This window comes from Dendrobates tinctorius, unplaced genomic scaffold (assembly GCF_039654945.1).
Source record: "Dendrobates tinctorius isolate UK_male_01 unplaced genomic scaffold, ASM3965494v1 ptg000091l, whole genome shotgun sequence".
In the NCBI taxonomy this organism is placed as follows: Eukaryota; Metazoa; Chordata; class Amphibia; order Anura; family Dendrobatidae; genus Dendrobates; species Dendrobates tinctorius.
In genome coordinates this window covers 3797460-3819019 of record NW_027361759.1, presented here as the reverse complement: position 1 = coordinate 3819019, position 21560 = coordinate 3797460, and the positions used below count along the sequence as shown (strand labels likewise).

The 21560-nt window shown below is 44.9% G+C and overlaps 1 protein-coding gene across 1 annotated transcript in view; it reads right to left on the bottom strand.

Annotated features, from left to right (window-relative positions):
* The window catches only part of IMPG2 (interphotoreceptor matrix proteoglycan 2), a 169696-nt gene that overhangs the window by 30701 nt on the left and 117435 nt on the right, over window positions 1–21560 (bottom strand). The window contains exons 4-5 of the mRNA XM_073586264.1: window positions 12028–12059; window positions 10230–10253 (exon numbers count right to left, since the gene is read on the bottom strand). Of these exons, the coding sequence (XP_073442365.1) occupies window positions 10230–10253; window positions 12028–12059 (56 nt within the window). The remainder of the gene's footprint in view (window positions 1–10229; window positions 10254–12027; window positions 12060–21560) is intronic.

Here is a 21560-nt window from a genome sequence, read left to right as displayed (position 1 = left end):
TAAACATGTAACTAATAATTGACTGGTTGGAGCAAGGAATATACAGCATTCCTCACATGACACATCCTTGTTTCTGCAGTTTTTTACATTTTAATTTATTATTGCTCATTTTGTCTTGATATACAGTATGGGTATATTTGAGATGATAAACAAAATACATTTCCAACTGGAAATGAAATTTTAATTTTAAACAGTTTTTTTTTACTTTTTTTCTTTTTAACTGCAGGCATGATAAATTTATGTAATTTATCACTTGTTCATCAGTTTGAAGGATGGCTAATGCAGGCAAAAAAATCATCATTATCGATAAACAGATCACCATGTGTAAAAACTGAATGCCTTGCCGATAACATGATACATGGGGACAGAGTGATCTGTTCCCATCAGTATTCACCAGCCACTGTAAACAGGTCAATAAATGAGTGCCAGTGGACTCGTACATAGTCATATGCCTTAGTTAAGAAGTACTGAAAGACTATAAATGCTGGCCATGAACATGTGATAACTGCTGCCCGAACGTTCATTCAGCAGACAACTAACTATCCTGACTCTCTCATATCACATGTCTTTTCAACTGGGATATAGGAGAAAGCCACTGCCAAACTTATCTGGCAGTAGCTTATCTCCCATTAATGCAAAAGGATTGGCCGCTGAATTTCCAGTGACCCAAACCTTCTCTCCTACAATATAATCTGTTGGTTGAGAGTCAGGAGGTCCCCAAACACATCAGATGGTTGGCCTGTCTCGCCCCACTGAAAATGACGGGTTTGGATGACTTTCATCTAATGTGCGTGAAGGTCTTAAGAATAGCCATATAGACTGATCAAATCAGTCAGCTGCTATTCTTAGAAAGTAAAATTAAAAGTATAAAAGAAAATACAGATATGTTATAGCAAGAATGAAGATGGATTTAACTGTAGATGACAGATATCTTGCAATGTACATCCTTTTAGCAATCGGCAAACCATGTTGGAATATATCACTGAGGGTGATGGTTGTTTTTAGAATCACTGATGCTTATGGTATTCATTGGGTGCATTTAGGCTGTGCAATATAATACTATTTACTTGCATACATTTATTATACTGCTGGACCACAGAACATATTGCTTCAGTGGTCTTTGTAAAATGTTACATTTCTTAATACTTTTTTTCTCTTAAGGGGGTATTCTCATATTATTAAATTGCATTAGTTAATTAAACAGCATGAAAATAAGCAAAAATAAGCAAGTTTTTAATTGACTTGCTTTTTTCTATCTGCTGCCATTCTCCTGCAATAAGCTGTTATCTTACACAGAAAACAGCTTATTTCCAAGGAGCTTGCAAACCAGAGCCTGGCCAAGTGACTGCAGAAGTTTTATTTCAGGAGATGAGTTAACTCCTAGCATGCCAGTCAGCTCTCTCCAGCCCATTGATTTCTATAAAGCAATAATCTGCTCAGTCCCATCCTCCATCTCAGCTACTGAGTTGTTATCAGTCCTGTAGAGTCTAGTCCTCTGGCGCCCACTATCTGAAGCTTCCTGAGCAGTTCTCCTGATCATGGCTCTCACTTTCCTGAGCTGTTTCTTGTTCAAATGCCCTTTTATCTCTATAAATATATATAGTGATAACAGTGTAGACTTAGAGCAAACACTGACAGACTAAGGGTGTGTGCAGACGCTGCGGAATCCGCTGCGGATTAATCCGCACGGATTTTGCAAAAACCGCAGATAAACCGCAGGTCAAAAGACCTGCGGATTATCTGCGGTTTTGACTGCGGTTTGGTCCTGCGGATTCACCATCTCCACAATGGTGGAGATAGGAACCCGCTGCGGATTCCGCAGAAAGAATTGACATGTCAATTCTTTCTGCGGTTTCAAAACCGCAGCAAATCCGCGCGGATTTTTCCGCAACGTCTACACAGCGTTTTTTTTTTACCATTCATTTGAATGGTACTGTACACCACAGCTAAAACTGCTGCGGGTCCGCAGCGGCCAAAAACGCTGCGGAAACGCAGCGGAATCCACAGCGTGTGCACATACCCTAACTGTTACGCCGAGGGTGACGAGGGCAAGAGTGGACCCACTGGACCATGATGCCGAACCCTCCCCGTGCGAGCGTGCCAGGTGGGACCAACCCCTATACAGGGACTGTTAGGGAGCAGGCACAGGGAGTTCAAGCGCCATGGCAGCCAGGACCAGGAGTCAGCTCGAGAAGATGGCCAGTCGATGTAGAGCAACGGGGATCCTGGAGAGGAGTCCGGGATAACCAGAGTCTGGAGGGAGGAGTTAGTAGGGTGCAGGATGATGGAGGGAGACGAGAGGCGTGAAGGAGACGGGGCTGGAGCAGGAGCTGAAAGGCAAGGACAAACAGGGGTTAGCAGGAGCCAGAGACAGGAAACCAACGGGAACCAGGGTTAGCAAGCGGGAGCAAGCAAGGCTAGCAGTAGCGAGCAGGGCCTGGACACAAAGAGAGTTAAACTCAATAGTCAGGCGCCTCCACTGAGGGAGGGCGGCCTGAAATACCTGGTGGCTGCCTCTGATTGGTCAGAGGGGGCTTCCGGGTCAGGGCACGTCAGAGGGTACAGGAGCTGCAGGGACAAGCAGCCTCCGGCGCATGCGCAGAGGCACAGTGCGCGCGGCCGACAGCAGAGGAGGAGGAGCGCGTCGGGAAGCCGCCTGCCGGAAAGCAGGAGGACAGGAGGCGCGCGCCGGAGCGGACAGCGGGACGGTTCCAGGGCGAACGGGGGTGCGAGGAGAGCCCCCACCAGAAGAACCCGGACCGGTGGCGGTGAGTATCGGACCGGGGGTGTGACCAGCAGCGGGGCCAGGGGCAGCGCTGACACTAACTATTAATTTGTTGTAGCTGGATGAAGCTCCTGACCAGAACAATCACTCAAGGAAGAGTGCATGCCACCCAAACAACCAAGAAATAAGGAAATTGCAAAGCTGCTCAATAGACAATTTCAAAGTACCCCCTCAATCACAACTGATATGTAATGTAGCATTGGCTCTTTCTACAATGTTAGATAATTGTATAAAGGTACTGTCACACTTAGCGATGTACCAGCGATCCCGACCAGCGATATGACGCGGTCAGGATCGCTGGTACATCGCTAAGTGGTCGCTAGTGAGCTGCCACACAGGCAGATCTCACTAGCGACATCGCTGGGGACGGGGGTCGCTACTTACCTGTCACACCAGGCGATCCTGCGTCCTCCCGCCCGGCTCCATGCGTCGCTCGTCGTCACAGCAAGAAGCGCCGCAGGAAGCTGACGACGAGAAACGGTCCAGGACGTTCTCGCGCGATCAGCGATAACCAGCGGGGGAGCGGGTCGTAGGTAAGTATCAGACACAGCGATATCGCTAGCAATATCGCTATAACATCACAAGTTATAGCGATATTGCTAGCGATATCGCTTAGTGTGACATGCCCTTAAGAAGTAATATTACATAACTAAAAAAAACTAAATTGAAGGGATTGGAGCAGCCAAAAAAGCATAAGTTACACTATTTGCATTAGTGATATTTTATTTTACTATTTCATTACAGCTGTGGATTTTATACTTGTATTCTAGCTTTATATTCTTTATTATTCGGTAATTGAATATCATTTTACACATCTATAGCTCTACAAGGATGCTAAAGACTTTACATACACGTAATAGTATGTTCAGACTAATGTGTTTTCAGTCTGCTATTCATGTGGAAAACAGATAGCACACTGACCCAATGTTAGCCTACGTGCTAGATCACCAGACGTCTGTGTGAAAAAAATGCAGCACACGCTAATGTGATCCAGACCAGACTAGTGCATGTAAATAGCAGACACCTCCTGCACCTGTCCATTACTCGGATGGGAACACAACGCTGCACACGTAGCTAGTCAAACCTGCAACTAGAAGACATAACTGGTTCAAGAAATTCCACGGCCTGCGTGAATGTAGCCTATAATGTGTTGCTTCCTACTGGTAAGAGTTGTGCTGGAAGCTAAAGAATATCTCTCCTAAAAGCAAATAGGATTTCACTGTAATATTTCATATATCTGCTAAGACTATGAGCTGCTAAACTATATCTTCTTACCTGCACAGATGAAGCCATAGAGCAATGTCTTTTCTGCATGGTATTCAAAGTAAAATAAAAACGTCTAAACTTCAAAAGGCAGCAAAAACTTGTCATTCATTGCTAACAAAATGTAAGCGACCATCTATGCCACATGTATCTCTAAATATTCTCTACATATGGAAACATCCACTACGCTGATCAATTCATATCTAATAAATGTGAAGTTCACTGTGAATTTATCATGATGACTATGAGAAATGATTTGATGAAAGTCTTTAACAGTTGCAATCTAAGAATCATATTGGTTGACCAATCAAATTAGTGGGCTTATGACTTATGATCAGACCGGGCTTATTGCATGAACACCAAAAGGGGCAAAGTTTTAGAAAAGGCCACAGATGAGATTGATGATTTTGTTGCCTTATATGGCCTCCCCTAGAAGCAGTTCTGTCAAAGGAAAATGGTATCTTACACTGATATTGGTTCCTAAACTGTAGCTCAATCTATTAAAAAAAACATAACTTTTATATAGTTTTGGGATCATACTTAATAATTATAATTATAGTTGAGGATGATGTGAGAAAATATAAACCAAAAGAGTGTTTTTAAGTGACAGTAGTAGAGATGAGTGGATTTTTTGAAATTCAAATTTGTTAAATTTGTCAAAAATTTGTCCCGTAGCAAATAAATTTTCACGAATCTCATCACTGGAAAGCTTGTAATTGCTTGGAAAATACACGTGAGGGAGAGGAGAGAGAGGACCCCGCTGACTATAAGAGCTTTCACTCTATCGGCAAGTGAGAGAAAGAGGACCCTGCAGATCATAAGAGCTTACACTCTACAGGAGAGAAAGACGTACTCAGTGACTCTGGAGATGGAAAATGACTCTTACATACAAACTATACTCCACTAGGATATTTCATAGCTGAAGGTCATTATGGTAAAACCCATATGGACACACAAAATGACGTTAGCCCACTCCTTGACGCTTTAAGCAGTGTGGAAAATGGTGTCAGGCAAGGTATTTTTTGCAAACCACAAATCAAATCAAAGATTATTTGAATTTGAGTGAAACCGCACATTTAAGGAAATTTAACTCAAACTCAACCCCCCATGGATCAATCCGTTGATCTCTAGCTGTAGACTCTCTTAAAGAATACCAATCATTTACTGAATCAGAGAACCCGTCTCCCTAGTGCAGACATCTCCCCATTGCACCCATCTCCCCAGTGCAGCCTCCGCTCATTCTCCACCCGGTTCACTCTTCCCCCACGCCGCTCACTCTTCCTCCCCCCAGCCGCTCACTCTCCCCCCACGCCACTCACTCTCCCCCCCTCACGCCGCTCACTCTCCCCCTTCACGCCGCTCACTCTCCCCCCCTCACGCCGCTCAATCTCCATCCAGCTCACCTGGCTGCTGCATGTCTCCTCTAGCCAGGCGCTGGTATCTGTTCTTCCTGTTTGTGTGAGTGCGCGGTTACGTGGTACCACTCTTTAAGCTCATGAATATGGGCGCCACGCCTATGAGAGTAGAGTGGTGTCCATATTCATTACTGTAATGAGTGGTACCACGTGACCGCGCACACAGTCAGGAAGCATAGCGGCGCCGGAGATCATCGGAGCTGCAAGCACCACAGGAGGAGCCAGGAAGTGAGTATGATGTCATCGAGGGAGGAGGAGGGAGGAGGGAGGAGGGAGGAGGAGGGAGGAGGGAGGAGGGAGGAGGGAGGAGGGGGGAGGAGGGAGGAGGGAGGAGGGGGGGAGGAGGGAGGAGGGGGGAGGAGGGATGGACCGACTGGAGGGAAAAGAAGAAAAAAAAAACATTGCTGAGGTGCCACCCCAGGCACAGGCCCACTTGTGCCTAATGGGAGATACAGCCCTGGCTGTGGCTATCATTCTGCTCTGAGCTGATAAGCGTGGCTGAGATTTCTTACTTTAAAGCATGTCACATGAAAGCGATGTCGGCTGCCAAACATCTCTCCCGACTTCCCCTTACACATGAGCGCTCAGCAGCAGATTAGCTAGCCTGAAAATAAAAGGGTCATTGGAATTAAAACTGAACAATGCGTCTCTCCTCAGACATCATTTGTCATGATAAACATCAGGTGGTCGGTCATTCCTGCTGAAAGTGATAGATTCATCAAACTTTCATTTAATATGTCTGGGAAACTCTAGAGAGGTTTAACACTTCCATCTAGAAACAGAAGTTTATACTTCCTATCCCTTTCACTTCTGGCTTTGGCTTAAAAACTGACAATTGATACCAAAACTATAACATAAATGTACAGCGATTGTCTTTGTGACAACATGACATAATCTGGATGCCTTTTATTTTCTTGGTGTCCAGCAGACTTATTCAAGATGCATAAATTGTGCAGCTTACAAACACGTCAGAGTACTTTCATCAAGTCATGTACAGTAAGCAAACTTCCTAAAGATTTAGATGAATTATCTATTTTTCTAAATCTATAACTACTACCATTAACAACAATACTCATAACTAAAATTGTAATACCAACATATTATTAACACTTCAAATCAGCTTTTTGTAATTGAATAGATACTGCACATATCCTGGACTTTTCACCACTTCACCTTTGTCCTGACAAAATCCCTCTAAATAAACATTTAATGTCTGTTCTCAAAGACATTTTAGGACAAGACCTAGTAACCTAATTACATAATGATTATGCAACAGAAAACAAAATGCTACATTATAAGAAAATGTTGTCTGCTAATGAGCAACAAAATAGTTTTATGCTAGCTGATTAAGATGACCTGTCACTTGCCGATAATATGCAGTTGTTTTATCTGGTCTACATGCCAATGATCTTTCGAATCTGATATTTTGTGTTTTTCTGTTCCTTCACCTTTCCACTTCTGAAATATGGCCATTCTCTTCTAGCAGGTACATTTTGTCTTGTTGGCCAAGTGGAAATGATCCTCAACTCTTCTTTCTGTGCAACTTCATAAGGATCATGTCCTTTTGCATAACAAAACAAAATTTACATACGGACAAGAAGAGGTCATATTTTAGGAATTGAGAGAAGGAAAAAAAACTGTGGAAGATTCAGCCAAACAGCCTTCAGGTCAGGTAGTTTTGCACAGCAACAGGTTTTACATAAAGGAGTTGTCCAGCCCTAGATTACATGTCTGCAGTCAGTATATATGACTGCAGACTTGTGAATCCTCACATCCCGTAAACTGCGCTGCGAGAATTCTCCTGTGCTGGTGCTGGGGGCAGGCGGTCATGTGACCATAAGTATGTGATTTGCATACTTCTGGCCACATTCCAACTAGACGTGTCTGACCTCACTCAATACACTTGCATTGTAGATAGTAAGCTCTTACGGGCAGGGTCATCATTAATTTTGCTTATTGAATTATCCTTAACGCTGTTACTTATGACTTGTATATGAACTGTTGAATTGTAAAGCGCTGCAGAATATGTTGGCTTTATATAAATAAAGATTTTTTTTTTTTGATCGAGGCCGCACGTCTAGTTGGCACTGCTTCTGGTGTTGGCACTGTGCTATGAGGATTCACATTGCATATTACTTGTCGAACAAGATCCCATCAGAAGCGGATTTTAAAAATTATAACAGTGATACCACTTGTCTTGTCATGGGTGTGCCGCAACAGAGAGGAGCCAGAAGACTGCAGCATCTGATTTCTCCTACTCCTGCACTGATTAGAAGTACTTAACCTTCATATTAAACGGTGTAAATTTATTTTAGCAGTGCAGGGGTTAATCCTCTGAGGTGACAGCTCCTGGAGTGTTAAAGCTCTCAGCTGTGCACTGTTAGTCACTCCCATCTCCTATATTACCTGGACCCTGGCTTGCACTCATTTTCAGAAAGCTTATTCTGCATGGCTGAAGGTTGTGGTTGGTTATTATTGGAGAAGGCATTTGGTGGATTTATCTGTGATTGTTGCTGAATGTATGATAATTCCCTTTCTTCTCCTACTTTGGTTTAACCCCATCCTCCACTCGCATTTTTCTTTACCCATGTACACTACTACACCCCTCTTCCCTGGGTGGGGAAAGGGTACAGACTGAAGGCAGTATCAGGAGCTAAGGCTAGGTACATGGCCCCAGCGTCTTTACCATCAGAAGTAATCTGGGGAGCAGGGCGAGCGAGGGTTTCCCTAGCGTTAGGGACAGGGAAGGAGCCCTTGGTCCCAGGACACCTGAAAACAGAGTCGTGTCAGGACTACTATAAAACAGCTCATAATGGCTAAATATACATTAAATGGGTTGTCCCATGAACAACACATTACATCACACTACTTATGCACAAGATAGATGATAAATATTTGATTACTGGAGATACAAATGTTTGGACTTCCACCGATCATGACAAGGAACACTCTAATCCTTTTGTGAAGTGTAGTGAAGATGTGAGACCACTTGTCTATACAAATGATGGTTGCACATGCTCTGTATCTCTGTAGTCATACATTTATCATCCATCCTGTGACTAGTACCTCCTCATGCCATTTCTATGCCTTCACTCATCCATATATCTGATCCAACAAATCAACTTAAACTGCCCCCCCTATGCTGGCAAAGTACATCGGTCATTGTGAGTCAATGGCCTGTGCATTTTATTATTCTTCCAAGTATAATCTGAAGTCCTTAGTAGAAAAAAAAAGAAAAACTTCTTTACAGAACTATCCTTTATTTCCATTCCTTAGGATATTGGCTAACACTGTCATTATTTCCAGTAATCTTCAGGAATCTAGGGTCTATACATTTTTATCCTAATCTCTCCAAATCTCCCGGCTTGTTGTGGCAACCATAGAACAGAAGGGACCCCACAATACAAATAAATACCGCCTCCCTGGTGTTGCTAAATGTCATCATAAATCTGTGTCTTAAAGCAAGACAGACTCGTGTCATTTGCTCTTCCTCACCATCTGCTAATAACTTGTGGAGGAAAACAGGAGGCATATTTTAGAATAAGCGTTTACTAGAGTAAAATGTAGTATCTGACATAATACCATCCTGATGATTAAGGGAGGTGGGACCCTCACAATTCACACAGTGATGTCTCTTACTAGGACCATCAATATGATAACTCGGAAAGCCACTACACATTGTCACTTGTTCACAAATCATGTGTGAAAATGTCAGAGAAGTTTAACCCTCTCTATTCATAGGGTCCATATATGTTGCATGGGATTACTCCATGTTATTTAGTATACTTGGTAGTTTTCAACTATTTTAGTTAAATAGTATGATCAGTTTGGAATGTATTATTTCTGCATACCAGTAATGTTATCAGACAGTATAGCTATAGCAGAAGTGTGAGCTAATCGACTGCTCCCTGACACTCCAAGGGTTAAATGCTTTTGATGTTCATGTATGTGATAAAGGGAAGATACCCTCTAGGGCTGCAGTTAGCTGAGACAGGGTTAATTGTAGTGACCGACTCAGTTTGGGAAGCGGAAATGAGAGTTAGTGGCAGGTCCAGGAAGTGACAGGGCTAGACAGTGTGTAACAGCAGTGAGTGAAATAGCAGACCTAGAACAAGAGGCTGCTAGGGATAGCGTGGGCTTAATACTCGGGGAAGTGGATTGCTGAAAATACCCTCCAGTGTGATTCCGCCTAATGGCCTGGGGCAGCCTCAAGATGGACATTGGGGGCCTGGGACAAACTCAGCTGGTGAAGCTACAGGGAAAGCTGGCCTCAGACTACATGGGGCGGAAGATATTGCAATCTGGATATACTGCTAGTGGTGGAGGAGATTCCCTAGTTCTAGGAAACCCAATGAGAGGCACATACCACCTATACCGAGAACCAGGGCTGAAGTTGTATCCGGGACCTGTGGGAAAGAGGACAACCCATTGTGCCTTATCCTCTACAACTGCCTGTAAATACTGTACATACTGCTATTCACCAAGAAAAAGTTTGGCTGTTTTTATGAACCTTGTGTCTCCTGAATTAATTTTTGCCAGGGTTCCAGAAGAGGGATTCCTGGACTCAGAAGAAGAAGAGGCCTGCAGCCCTAAAGTAAGTGTGATGCCCCTCACACATAGCAGTACATCGGGACTGCGACACGAGATGTCTGTAGGATGCCAAAGCGAGTGGGGACTGAAGCACGCCCTCAACGCCCTCACTTGGGCATCTTACATAGCTACCAACATTCTAAAGTATAATCAGATATATAAGACCAGGAACTTACCCGCACGTCCAATCACTGCAAGAACTTAAGGCAGAAAATAAAACCAGCAAGTATTAATTACCAATAATGATGGCATCATGTCAATAAGTTGGAATTGAAAATGTTTATAGTCTACCTACTAAAATGGTTACAGTTCACATACTATACTGGTTATAGTGTACCTACTATACTGGATATAGCATACCTACTATAATGGTTATAGTGTACCTACTATAAATGTTATAATGTACATACACTTTTACAAGTTTTTGTGGATGCTGAATAGATTTTTCATTGAGGATAGAGATTGACATTAATGCTAATCTATAAAGTGTGGCATCTAATAATAATTAATAAATAAAGTATTTATAGAAAAATAAAGTATTTTATAGAAATTATAAGGTAAACTCCATTGTTACAGACGTTGTTAGAGAAGATCAGTAACCAGGTCAAAATTGGCCAATATTTGCTGATGCTCTCTGCTCCCATTTTATGGTCTTTATCAAGGGTGTGTGGATTATAGGAGGCTCTTGAGGCATATATATTTAGGCTGCACTGCATAATTGCCCTGTGATCAACATCCCCTTATTAAAGACCATAAAACTTAGCATGTAGGACATACTAAATAAAAAGGCCTCTCTAGAACTATATGGTTTGCAACGCTTGCCGGTGGTGCACGTGGTTCGTGGACCCACTGCGCCACAGGGTCTGGCATAGGAGGGGCGTAGTTAAATGGCTACCAGATTATCACTGGAGCTCCTGAAGGTGGAGTCAGCTGAAGGTAGCCGCAAGGTACCACCACTCCGAGGCAATACCCAGTACGGTAGCTACAAATCAAAAGGGTCGGGTTCGCTAGTCAGGGACACGGGAGCAGAGTCACCGACAGGAAGGATTCGGAGACAAACAGATACTTTGGGGATAGGTTCTTGTTCAGACCTATAGTTCTCAGTAAACGGTTCAGATTCTACTGACTCAGCTACAGGGTTCAGGTACTGCCGGAGTAGCTTTAGGGGCATGTTTAAAAAAACTACAGAGAACTAAAGGGACAGTACAGGATAGTGCAGTGTTCCCCAATTCCAGTCCTCAAGAGCCATCAGCAGGTCATGTTTTCAGGATTTTATTAGTATTGTCCAGATGATGGAATTATTGCCTGTGCAGGTACAGCAATTATTACCTGGGCCATAATAAGGAAATCCTGAAAACATGAACTGTTGGTGGCTCTTGAGGACTGGAGTTGGGGAACATTGAGATAGGGGAATAACTAATTTAGACTAAGGACATGAGGCCTGGCAACATACTGTTGCACACACAAGCTACCACTATCAAACTAAAGGGGTTGCTCAGGCACTTCCCTATTGGGAAGGATGCCTTTACTATTGGCTGGGGGCATCTTTGCAGGTGTGCACGCTGCCCCTTTAAGAGCAGGGGAGCGTGCACGACGGAAGTCAGTGCTGCGTGCACAGGGAAAGGAGAGAGAGGAGCGCAAGGATGCTGACGCGGCATTGGGTTTTATATGGCTCAAAAAATATTAAATAAGAGCAAAAATTACCTACTTCTGACCCAGTAACAGATTCTATTTAACAGGTCACAACAATAGTAATAACAACATTAGTATTAATGCCGTCATATATTTCCAGTGTTGTGTCATTTGTCTAAAACCTGTAATACATAGATTGAGTAAAACTTAAAGCAAGGTGTAGCACCCTTATACTGGCTGGATAAATGTGCTAAAATGATTGATAACCACTAAAGAAAAAAATATAACACAAACTTCCCAGTCAAAGATATTTGGTGAGATATAGAACATATTGCGACCTACCTGCCAGCTGCATGTTTAGTCATGGCCAATTTCTGTAAGAGAGTATTATAGTTGTGAACTTTGACAGTATGATGTAAAATAGGTTTTGGTACGCAGTTATAAAAAATGCTCTGTGTCAACGTCATGGGATATACAGTATTCCTGAACTACTTTATTGACCTTTACATGGTCCTCCTAAATTTAGTTAAATGTGATCTTGTTTATCAACTTAAAGGGAATCTGTCAGGAGGTTTGTGCTATCTCATCTGAGAGCACCAGAACGTAGGCAAAAAAGAACCTGAATCTGACGATATATCACTTAGTTTTCAGGGTGCAGAAGTTCTCACACAATCAGAGTTTTTAGATTTAGAGAGAAGCAGAGCTGAGAAAGCTAACCCAGCCCACACCACAGCTCACCTCGCCCACACCAGGCTTTCTGTGTACAGTGAGGTGCTTAGTTGATGGACAAGTCCGACAATGCTAATCTTTTAGTGATAAATCCTTCACAGAGAGTAAACAATAGCACACACTCTGACAAGTGACACATCCCTGAGTTCTGTGTTTCTGGCTCTATCTCCTGCTGTCTTCAGATTGCAAAGCAAAAATCTGCTGACAGATTACCTTTAAGGCAAATTAATTCACCAATTGTGATCCCAGGAATTGTATCTCTATAAATCTATCATGAATTCTTAACAGAAATCTATAAATATGCGGAACATAAGTTATCAGATGAGTCATGCAGCGTCTAACTCCAAACATGAATATATTGGACAAGTTATTACAATCCGATTCTCCTCTTTTCGGCATTTGACAACTACTATGTCAGCAATTCTAGAGATTTATTGACCCTCAAATTTGATGTTGTCGCCACATTTCCCAATTTCTCCATCTCCTGTGTGTTATTCAACATCAAAATATAATTTTTGCATTTTGATGTCTATGGACTCATTTGAAGTGGATACAATTATTAGTAAAGCAATTTAATAGCTGTAAATTACACATTGCTTAAGTGTCGGCCCCTTTCTTTCCAACGGTTTTTTTCTAAGAATTCTCATAAGCATGCATGCACGCTTGGCTTGGCCATGTCAGGAGTAGGGAATAAGTTGATGTCAGTCTCCTCTGTACATCCTCGCCCTGGCCAACTAAATAAAGGTGAGGAGTAGCTCTGCAACGGCAGGAGACTAACATGAGCAGGTTGCGGAATGCAGTGACAGGAGGCAAAACAAGGGTTAACGTTAATTTTACTTGAACAGGGGGATACTCCACGCAGGGAGGAGAAGGGAGAGACAGGGGTATGTCAGATGATATGCACAAAATAGATGTGCAGGGTGAGGTAACAATTGCAATAAGTGTAACAACTGTTCATTAAGGGTTAACTTATCAGTCCGACGGCTTCCTGACTGCAGAGTCCTAGGATCAAACAGTGGCGCCAATGCAGTTAGCGCATGATGAGTCCAGTGTCGCCCTGAAGGCGTTGATGATCCGGTTCCCGGCGGTGACGGTGAGTCCTCGACATCCTGTGCAGGGTCCTGGGACCAGGATTCATGGTGCAAAGTGAAGTGCAGTCTCCAACACTACCGGAGCTTAACGTAGCTCGGCAAAAGTATGCGGGTGAGAAAGGACAGTTCTCGATGAGTCATCCGGTCTTCCTTAGGCGGAACGTGCACAGTACATACTGGCACCTTCAGTTGTGGGAGCCAATGGGTATACGGCAGGTCTCTAGTCATAGTCTCTGTAAGTAGCAGCAGAGCCTGCGTTGTCACGGTGCTCAGAGAATGGAGCATCAAACTTCCCCTGCTGCTTACTGCATATTCCCGCCAAGTCTCCCTGCTTTTTTGCACGCTCTGGCCTTTTTAGCTTAGCCACGCCCCCTGCTGTCGAGTGCAAAGGTCGGTCTGGGTTTCTAAGCTTTCTGCCGGACAACAAAGGTGACAGTCCCATCAGTTCTGGACCCCTCTCCTTTTGGTCGCCGTTCCACGGGTGAGAGTTCTTGTAGTATACGTTGACATTCTCCTATTCCTTGAATGATTTGTTGCCAAATAAATTGGTCTTGATCATATCTGTTGGGGGGTAGCCCGGCTGTCGCCCGTTCGGAGCGTTGTAAATCAAAAGGAGTAGTCGAGTTAGGTTGGGTAGTCAAGTCAGGCTGAACAGACGAGGGCGGGGACATGCCCTTTTCCAATGGAGCAGCCACTGCAGGGACTTCAGGCACCTGCCCCTATCCTGGGTCTATAGGCGACAGGTCAGGAAATTCTTCACAATCAGCAACGGCCGGAGGGAATATTTCAGGAGCACTTTGCATCTCTTCTATTTGGTCTGGATCTCTCGACAAACAGGGACATAGCATATTCCAGTGAACTACTCTAGTGGGGGCATTTTCTTCCCCTTCAGGTTGGACTTCGTAGACAGGCCCTTCAGAGTTGATTCTCCACTTCACCCGATACGGGTTTTTTTCTCACTGGTACTCTAGTTTGTCCCGAGGATGCTTATCTCGGACCAACACACGGTCCCCGGCTTGGAGAGCTGTCCCTCGCAGAGGAGCTGTCTCTGGATGCTCAAGTTCCCAAAACTTGGCTGCACCAGACGATGTACAGGGTGGGCCATTTATATGGATACACCTGGGTGGGCCATGTATATGGATACACCTAAATAAAATGAGAATGGTTGGTGATATCAACTTCCTGTTTGTGGCACATTATTATATAGGAGGGTGAAAACTTTTCAAGATGGGTGGTGACCATGGCAGCCATTTTGAAGTCGGCCATTTTGGATGCAACTCGATAAATGACCCACCCAGGCGTATCCATATAAATGGTCCACCCTGTAGTGTCTGCAGATGATGACAATGTTCTTGGACCCAGGTGGACAGCCCCGTCAGCGGTTAGTCCTCCACTGGATCCAACTCCAGCTCAGTAATCTCTCTTCCTGGCCGGCTGAACAGCAGGGTATATGGAGAGTAACCGGTGGTGCGATGTACTCGGTTGTTGTACTCCCACACTAACTCAGCTATGAATTCAGGCCACTGGGCTTTTCAATCTTCCTCTAGCGTTCTTAACATCTGGATCAGAGTTTTATTGAACTGTTCACAGGCTCCATTTCCCTGAGGGTGATAAGGTGTCGTCCAAGATTTTTCGATCTGGTACAAGTGATGCAGTTCTTCCATCACTCGCCCTAGAAAACAGGTGCCTTGATCGGAGTGGATTCTCTTCGAGTAGCTGTACAGTTTAATGAAATTCTTGCAAATGGCATGGGCTACTGATTTGACAGTTTGATCACGTGTCGGAGTCCCAACGGCAAACTTCGTGAAGTGATCCGTCATCACCAGACAATGCTCATATCCACGGTGAGCCGGACCTATCATCAGGTAATCTTTCATCAATACTTCTAGAGGGGCAGACGTCACTGTGGTCTGTATGTGAGCTCTCTGCTCCGGAGGTTTAGCTAATTTGCAGTTTCTTCATTGCCAACAGGTCTCTTCCACCGCGTCTTTCAGTCGAGGATGATAAACTAACTTTTGCAGCCACTGAAAGGTCTTCTCTTGACCAAAGTGAGCTCCTCTTTCATGTGTTTCCATGGCCACCTTAGGTAACAGTGCCTCAGGGATCACCACCTGCCAGGTGACACCCAGTTGCCATTGTAGTTGGATCTTTTGGTACAACAGCCCATTCTTCAGTTGGAATCTTTCCCACTGCTGAAGGATCTGCAGAGTCCATGGGGACAGGGCGTCTGTCTCCCTCTGACTGGGATGTTGTTTTAGTGTTACCCACTGTCTCATTTGAGTGAGTTCCCCATCTTCTTGTTGTAACCAGACCCACTCATCACGGGATCGTCCCAGTATGCATTCCCGGGACACTGCCTGTACCTGTTCCTGTGTAGCTGCCAACATCCTGGCAGAATCCCGGAACTCAGGGACCTCTTCAGCCTCCAGTTCTTTGTCTTGGTTGGTCCCAGGTTTCTCACGTGTCACCCTGGAGAAGGATGAGTATTCTCAGCTCCCCTCTTGTAGGTGATTTTATATTGATACTTTGCCATCCGAGCCACCGAGCGCTGTTCTAGGGCTCCTAGTTTCGCTTTTCCCAGGTGGGCCAAGGGGCTAATGTCGGTGTCTACCAGGACTTCAGAGCCAGACAAGTATTCCGCAAACTTCTCATTCATGGCCCACACTAATGACAACAGCTACAGTTTGAAAGAACTGTAATTGTCTGGATTCCGCTCAGAGTAGAGGAGGGACCGGTTCGCGCGGGCGATTACTCGCTCTCTTTTCCATCTTTGATCTGGGACAACACAGCTCCAAGTCATGCAGGCTTCTATCAGTGTGGAGAATAAATGGTTGGGAGAAGTCTGCATAGACTAACACTGGCGCTTCAGTCAAAGCCACCTTGAAAGCACAAAATGCTTTCTCCTGGGGATCTCCCCACAGAATAGTCCTGTTTTTCACGCCAGATGGCACCCCTTTCAACAGTTCCAGCAGGGGGTTCACAATGTGAGTAAAGTGCATTACGAATCGCCGATAATACCCAGTGAGCCCCAGGAGGGCCCGAACATCTTTCACAGTCTTCGGGGTAGGCCAATCTTGTACTGAGGCAATTTTCTCACGGGATGGTTTCACCCCTTCTACAGAGACAACATGTCCCAAGTACTCAATCTGGGTGCGAAACAGATGACACATCTGAGGCTTCACTTTAAAATCGTGTCTCTGAAGACAGCTTAACAACTGTTCCAGTCTCAGCAGATGTTCCTCGAACCTGGCGGCATACACAATGATATCGTCTAGATAGATGAGAATGGCCTCAAAGTTCAGGTCACCTAGACACCTCTCCATAAGTCTATGGAAAGTACCAGGAGCGTTAGCCAGGCATCCGATTGAGTTTGAACACGCAAATAGGAAGTATAAAGGCCGTTTTCACCCAGTCGTGCTCGTACATAGGTACTTGCCAATAGCCACTGGCTAAATCCATCAACTAGAAGTATTTTGCACTTCCCAGTGCAGACAATGATCACACAATCCTTGGTAACGGATATGTTCCATCTTTCTTTCATACCAGCACAATGGGAGCAGCCCACGGGCTCTGACTCTCTTGAACACCACTCTGTAGCATCTGTCAGCATCCCCTTCACCTCTTGGTACATATGCAATGGGATTTGTCAGTATCGTTCTCTTATGGGCGCGACATTTCCAGTTAGAATCTCGTGGGTGATTGCCGTAGTACAGCCGAAATCGTCCTTGTGACGTGCAAATACATCCTGATATCGCCCTAACAGAGCTTCTACCTGCTGGACCTGTTGCCGTTCTGTTAATTCAGCTCGCATTTGCTCCAAAATACGGTGCCCCTCCCGCAGGTGCTGAGGTTCTGGTACCGAAAATGTGTCTACAGCCACGATCCAAGGATCTCCTTGTTTCACTGTCAATTGTACGGCCTGTGGTGGTATTAGCTCCTCTGGCATGCCCAGAATTTACGCAACTTCACTCCAGGGTGGATGCATGAGATTACCTTCTCCCAAATTAACACATCGCACTGGGACCGTCCCATCGTGCACAGTAGCTAACGGCCGTGCAGCAAGAAGCCCTGGAGGTAGTTGCTCCATAAAAGTTGGCTCTATCTGTATCTCGACTCCTTCCAGAGGGGTACAAGCCCGGACGGGCAGAGTAACCATGGCTCAGTGGCAGAACAAGGTTGGCTGCGGCTGGAATGATCACTTTTCCCAACATCTTCCCGTCACGAGAGGTTTCTTGGGCTTGGGCCGTATGGATTAGCTGCTGGAACACTCTCCTCTGGGGAGTGCAAGGGCTCCACTGTTTCAGGAACACATCTGGGGACTTGATGAGAAGACTTCCGAATTCCTTCAGTACGTTCATCCCTAGAGTGACAGCATGTCCATTACCTGCGTCTCTGTCGGTCAGCACCACTCCCTTCCGACCCAGGTCTTTACCACAGACTGTGATTTGAATCCAGACCACCCCTGCAACCGGGATGGGTAAGTGATTAGCAGCCATCAACTTTATCACCAGGCCCCATTCTTGCCGCATAGCTTCGGGGAAATATCGTCGGAAGTATGTTTCAGGCATCGTGGACACCTGTGAGCCGGTATCAACCAAACAATGAATGGCCCGACCATCCATTTCAGCCCAGACGAGAGGGCACAGGGAAACTAGACTTGTGGGACTTCTCTTTCTCCTTCTTGACTGTTCAGGCTCCGGGCGGCGTCCCCCAACCTCGGTGTCTCCTCGTTTAACAGACATCGATGAAGGAGCCACCCTCATCGTACACGACCCAGAGCCAAATGTCCAATTTCACTACAATTGTAGCATGAAGGGAGTTCTTCTCTGCGGGACATTCTCACTTCGCGACGAGGTTCAGGACCAGTTTTACCTCCCATGTGGGTTTGATTATGCTGCTGATTTCTTCTTTGAATCAGCCAACTCTTCTGAAATATCCTGGATTTCTTTCCACAACTCTTCTATCCATCTTGATTCGGTGGCCATTGTCACAGATGCCTCTCCACTCTGAACCTTTCACACCGGGACTGTCACCCCCTGCTCCTGCTCGCATGTGCACGATTCGCTTCCCACCTCAGAAAAGGTCATGCGTGGATTTACCTGCAAGCGCTCTCGCAAGACTTGTTCCAGCAGCACGTCTCGCAAGCTGGTCACCAACTGATCCCGCAGTACTATGTCAGTGGACCCTATGCCTATGCCATCTTTTCTAGTAATGGCTGCGTGGATCTTCTGTAGCATGATCATGTACGTGGTCACCATCTCCCCCTCCCTTTGATCCCGGAAAAATAAACGCACGCGTAACCCCCCTACGTCCGTGGGGTCTCCGTGTGTTTCCTCCAGTATTTGTAACACCTTATTAAAAGTGTCCCTTTCTCTAGGGGGTCGTAGCATGAGAGAATCCCTCACCTCTCCATCTAAAGCCATCATGGCATTCCCCTGATCTACTCAGTTCACCTCCATAGCATGGTGTTGTTCTTAGTAAACTTCAGGAGGTTACTCAACATTGCCCACAGGGATATGCAGGACCTCGGTACCACCCTAACTGCTTGGATTGCCGCATCCGTGCTGTTGGACTGCATCTTGCAGACTACCCAAGCGTGAGCAGATTGCGGGATGCAGCAATGAACAGGAGGCAGAGCAAGGGTTAACTTTAATTTTACTTGAACAGGGGGATACTCCACGCAGGGAGGAGAAGGGAGAGACAGGGGTATGGTAGATGATATGAGCACAATAGATGTGCAGGGTGAGGTAATAATTGTAGTAAGTGTAGCAACTGTTCATTAAGGGTTAACTTATCAGTCTGACGGCTTCCTGACTGCAGAGTCCTAGGATAAAACGGTGGTGCCAACCAGGGCTGTGGCGTCAGTAAGCCAAACCTGCGACTCCGACTCCTCAATTTCCCTTACACCAACTCCACGACTCTGACTCAGACTCCCACATATATTGCTTATATTTAAGTGAAAAATGTATTGTAGTACAATGTGAACATCAGACATGCAATCATTTTTATGATACAATAATCAAGATATTTAGATAGAACATAATATATATTTATTGAAATACAACTTTAGAACACAAAAAACTGTAGTAAATTGTAAATATGTAATACACTATGTAATATCGATTACATATATATATATATAACACAATGTAATAAACTATGTAAGTGGCAAAAAACAGTTTTCATCAAAAACATACAAAATAACATTTGTGCAGTCTATGAATTTGTTCTAAGAAATAAAATTGCCTCCATCAGATCCTCCTTCATAGATGACCTCAAATCTGACCTAATAATTTTAAGGCTAGAGAACAACCTCTCTACACTAACTTGGGTTGAAGGCAAAGCCGTAACCACATGGGCAACATCTCTAACAATTTCCGGGTATAAAGGAATTGCCTCATGCACAGTCAGTTTTGATGAACGGTTGAATATTTCTATTTCTTTGAGAGCAAGTGAAACATTTTGCTGAAATATGGTCAATCTGCTTGCTATAGGAGACGGAGTGAAATCTTTTTCCTTGCGGCAACGCTTTGCCTGCTCCATGTCATCCAAATACTTGTCAAAATCAAACTCCTCATCTGATGAGGATGAAGATATGGCAGCAGTAGCACTGTCAGGACCCAAGTCCTCTTGCGTCTGGCAGTCCTCCTGTAGGCCACTCATCCTAACTGCTACCTCAGTCAGAGCTTCTTTTCCTTTAGTAAGCTGTTGATCATCAAGCAGTATATGATGACTTGGGTCCACATAAACAGCTGCCAGAAAAATTTTATTTTCCAATAGCTGTGTCTCTTTCCATTTCATTGAAGCAGAAATGCCATCTGCAATTAAACCTCCTCTTTGGGACAGGCAAAATAGCAAGTTCTTCCACTCCCTTATGAAAATGCCAGGAGTTAAATCCTCAGTTTGTAGTTTTTTAGTCACGGTAAATGGGTGATTAAGCAATTCCTTCAATTCAGCCACCTGTGTCCATTGACCTTCATTTAGGGTTACCTGAGGGTTTGCCATATCTATAAGAAACGGTTTTAGTTCAAGCAATCGCTCAATCATTAAATAAGTGCTGCTTAACTTGATCGACAATTGCCCCTTTCCCAGCACGTTTCATCAAGATGGAATCAATTTTAGGGGTTCTGGCGGTAATAACCAATTTCCACACTTTTCCAATCAGATTTCCAGCATGTCCCTCTCGCAGACTATCTCTTATTGCCAGCTGCAGTGTGTGCACAACTTTCTCACTTTCTCCACCTCGGGGCCCAGGAATCGGATCCTGTGCAGGGCAGGCACCCCTCCCCCTCCTCTCTCTGGTGAAGGCAGAAGACAGGACAGAGGAGCGGAGATTGCCCCCTGCAGACTGGAGCCGGTGCAGGATGGGAGCACTGCAGCATACAAGTGAGTTTTGATAGGTGCATGCCCCTGCTTCTAAGAGGGGGCATCTGCCCCCCCTGCCCCTCGCTGGCTACGGCCATGATTCACACACAGCGTTTTTGTGGATCCGTTTTTTGCAGTAAAATGCAGTGACTCTGGGCATCCCAGCAAAGTCAATGGGTTTCAAGATATGACATTCAGACACATTGCTTTGTGAGGATCCGTTTTTGGGCTAATTGAGCATGTCAGTTTGTGTGGCGTTTTTTTAATCTGCTTTTGCTATTGAAAACATTATCTATGAGCGCAAAAACCTTTCTGGTGATGCGGGAATAGAACAGCCATTTATAGGACATTTCATAACTTTCCCAAATTCCTATAAAAAAATATTCAGCACATTCTGCATTGAACTACTGTGCCCAATTTATTATATATTTTAGGAGTCGGTCCATTTTATACCAACTCCGACTCCACCAAAATGAGCACCGACTCCACGACTCCGACACCACAGCCCTGGTGCCAACGCAGTTAGCGCGTGATGAGTCCGGTGTTGACCTCGACATCCTGTGCAGGGTCCTGGGACCAGGACTCGTGGTGCAAAGTGAAGTGCAGTCTCCAACACTGCTGGAGCTTAACGTAGTTCGGCAGAAGTAGGCGAGTGAGATAGGACAGAGTTCTTGGTGAGTCACCCGGTCT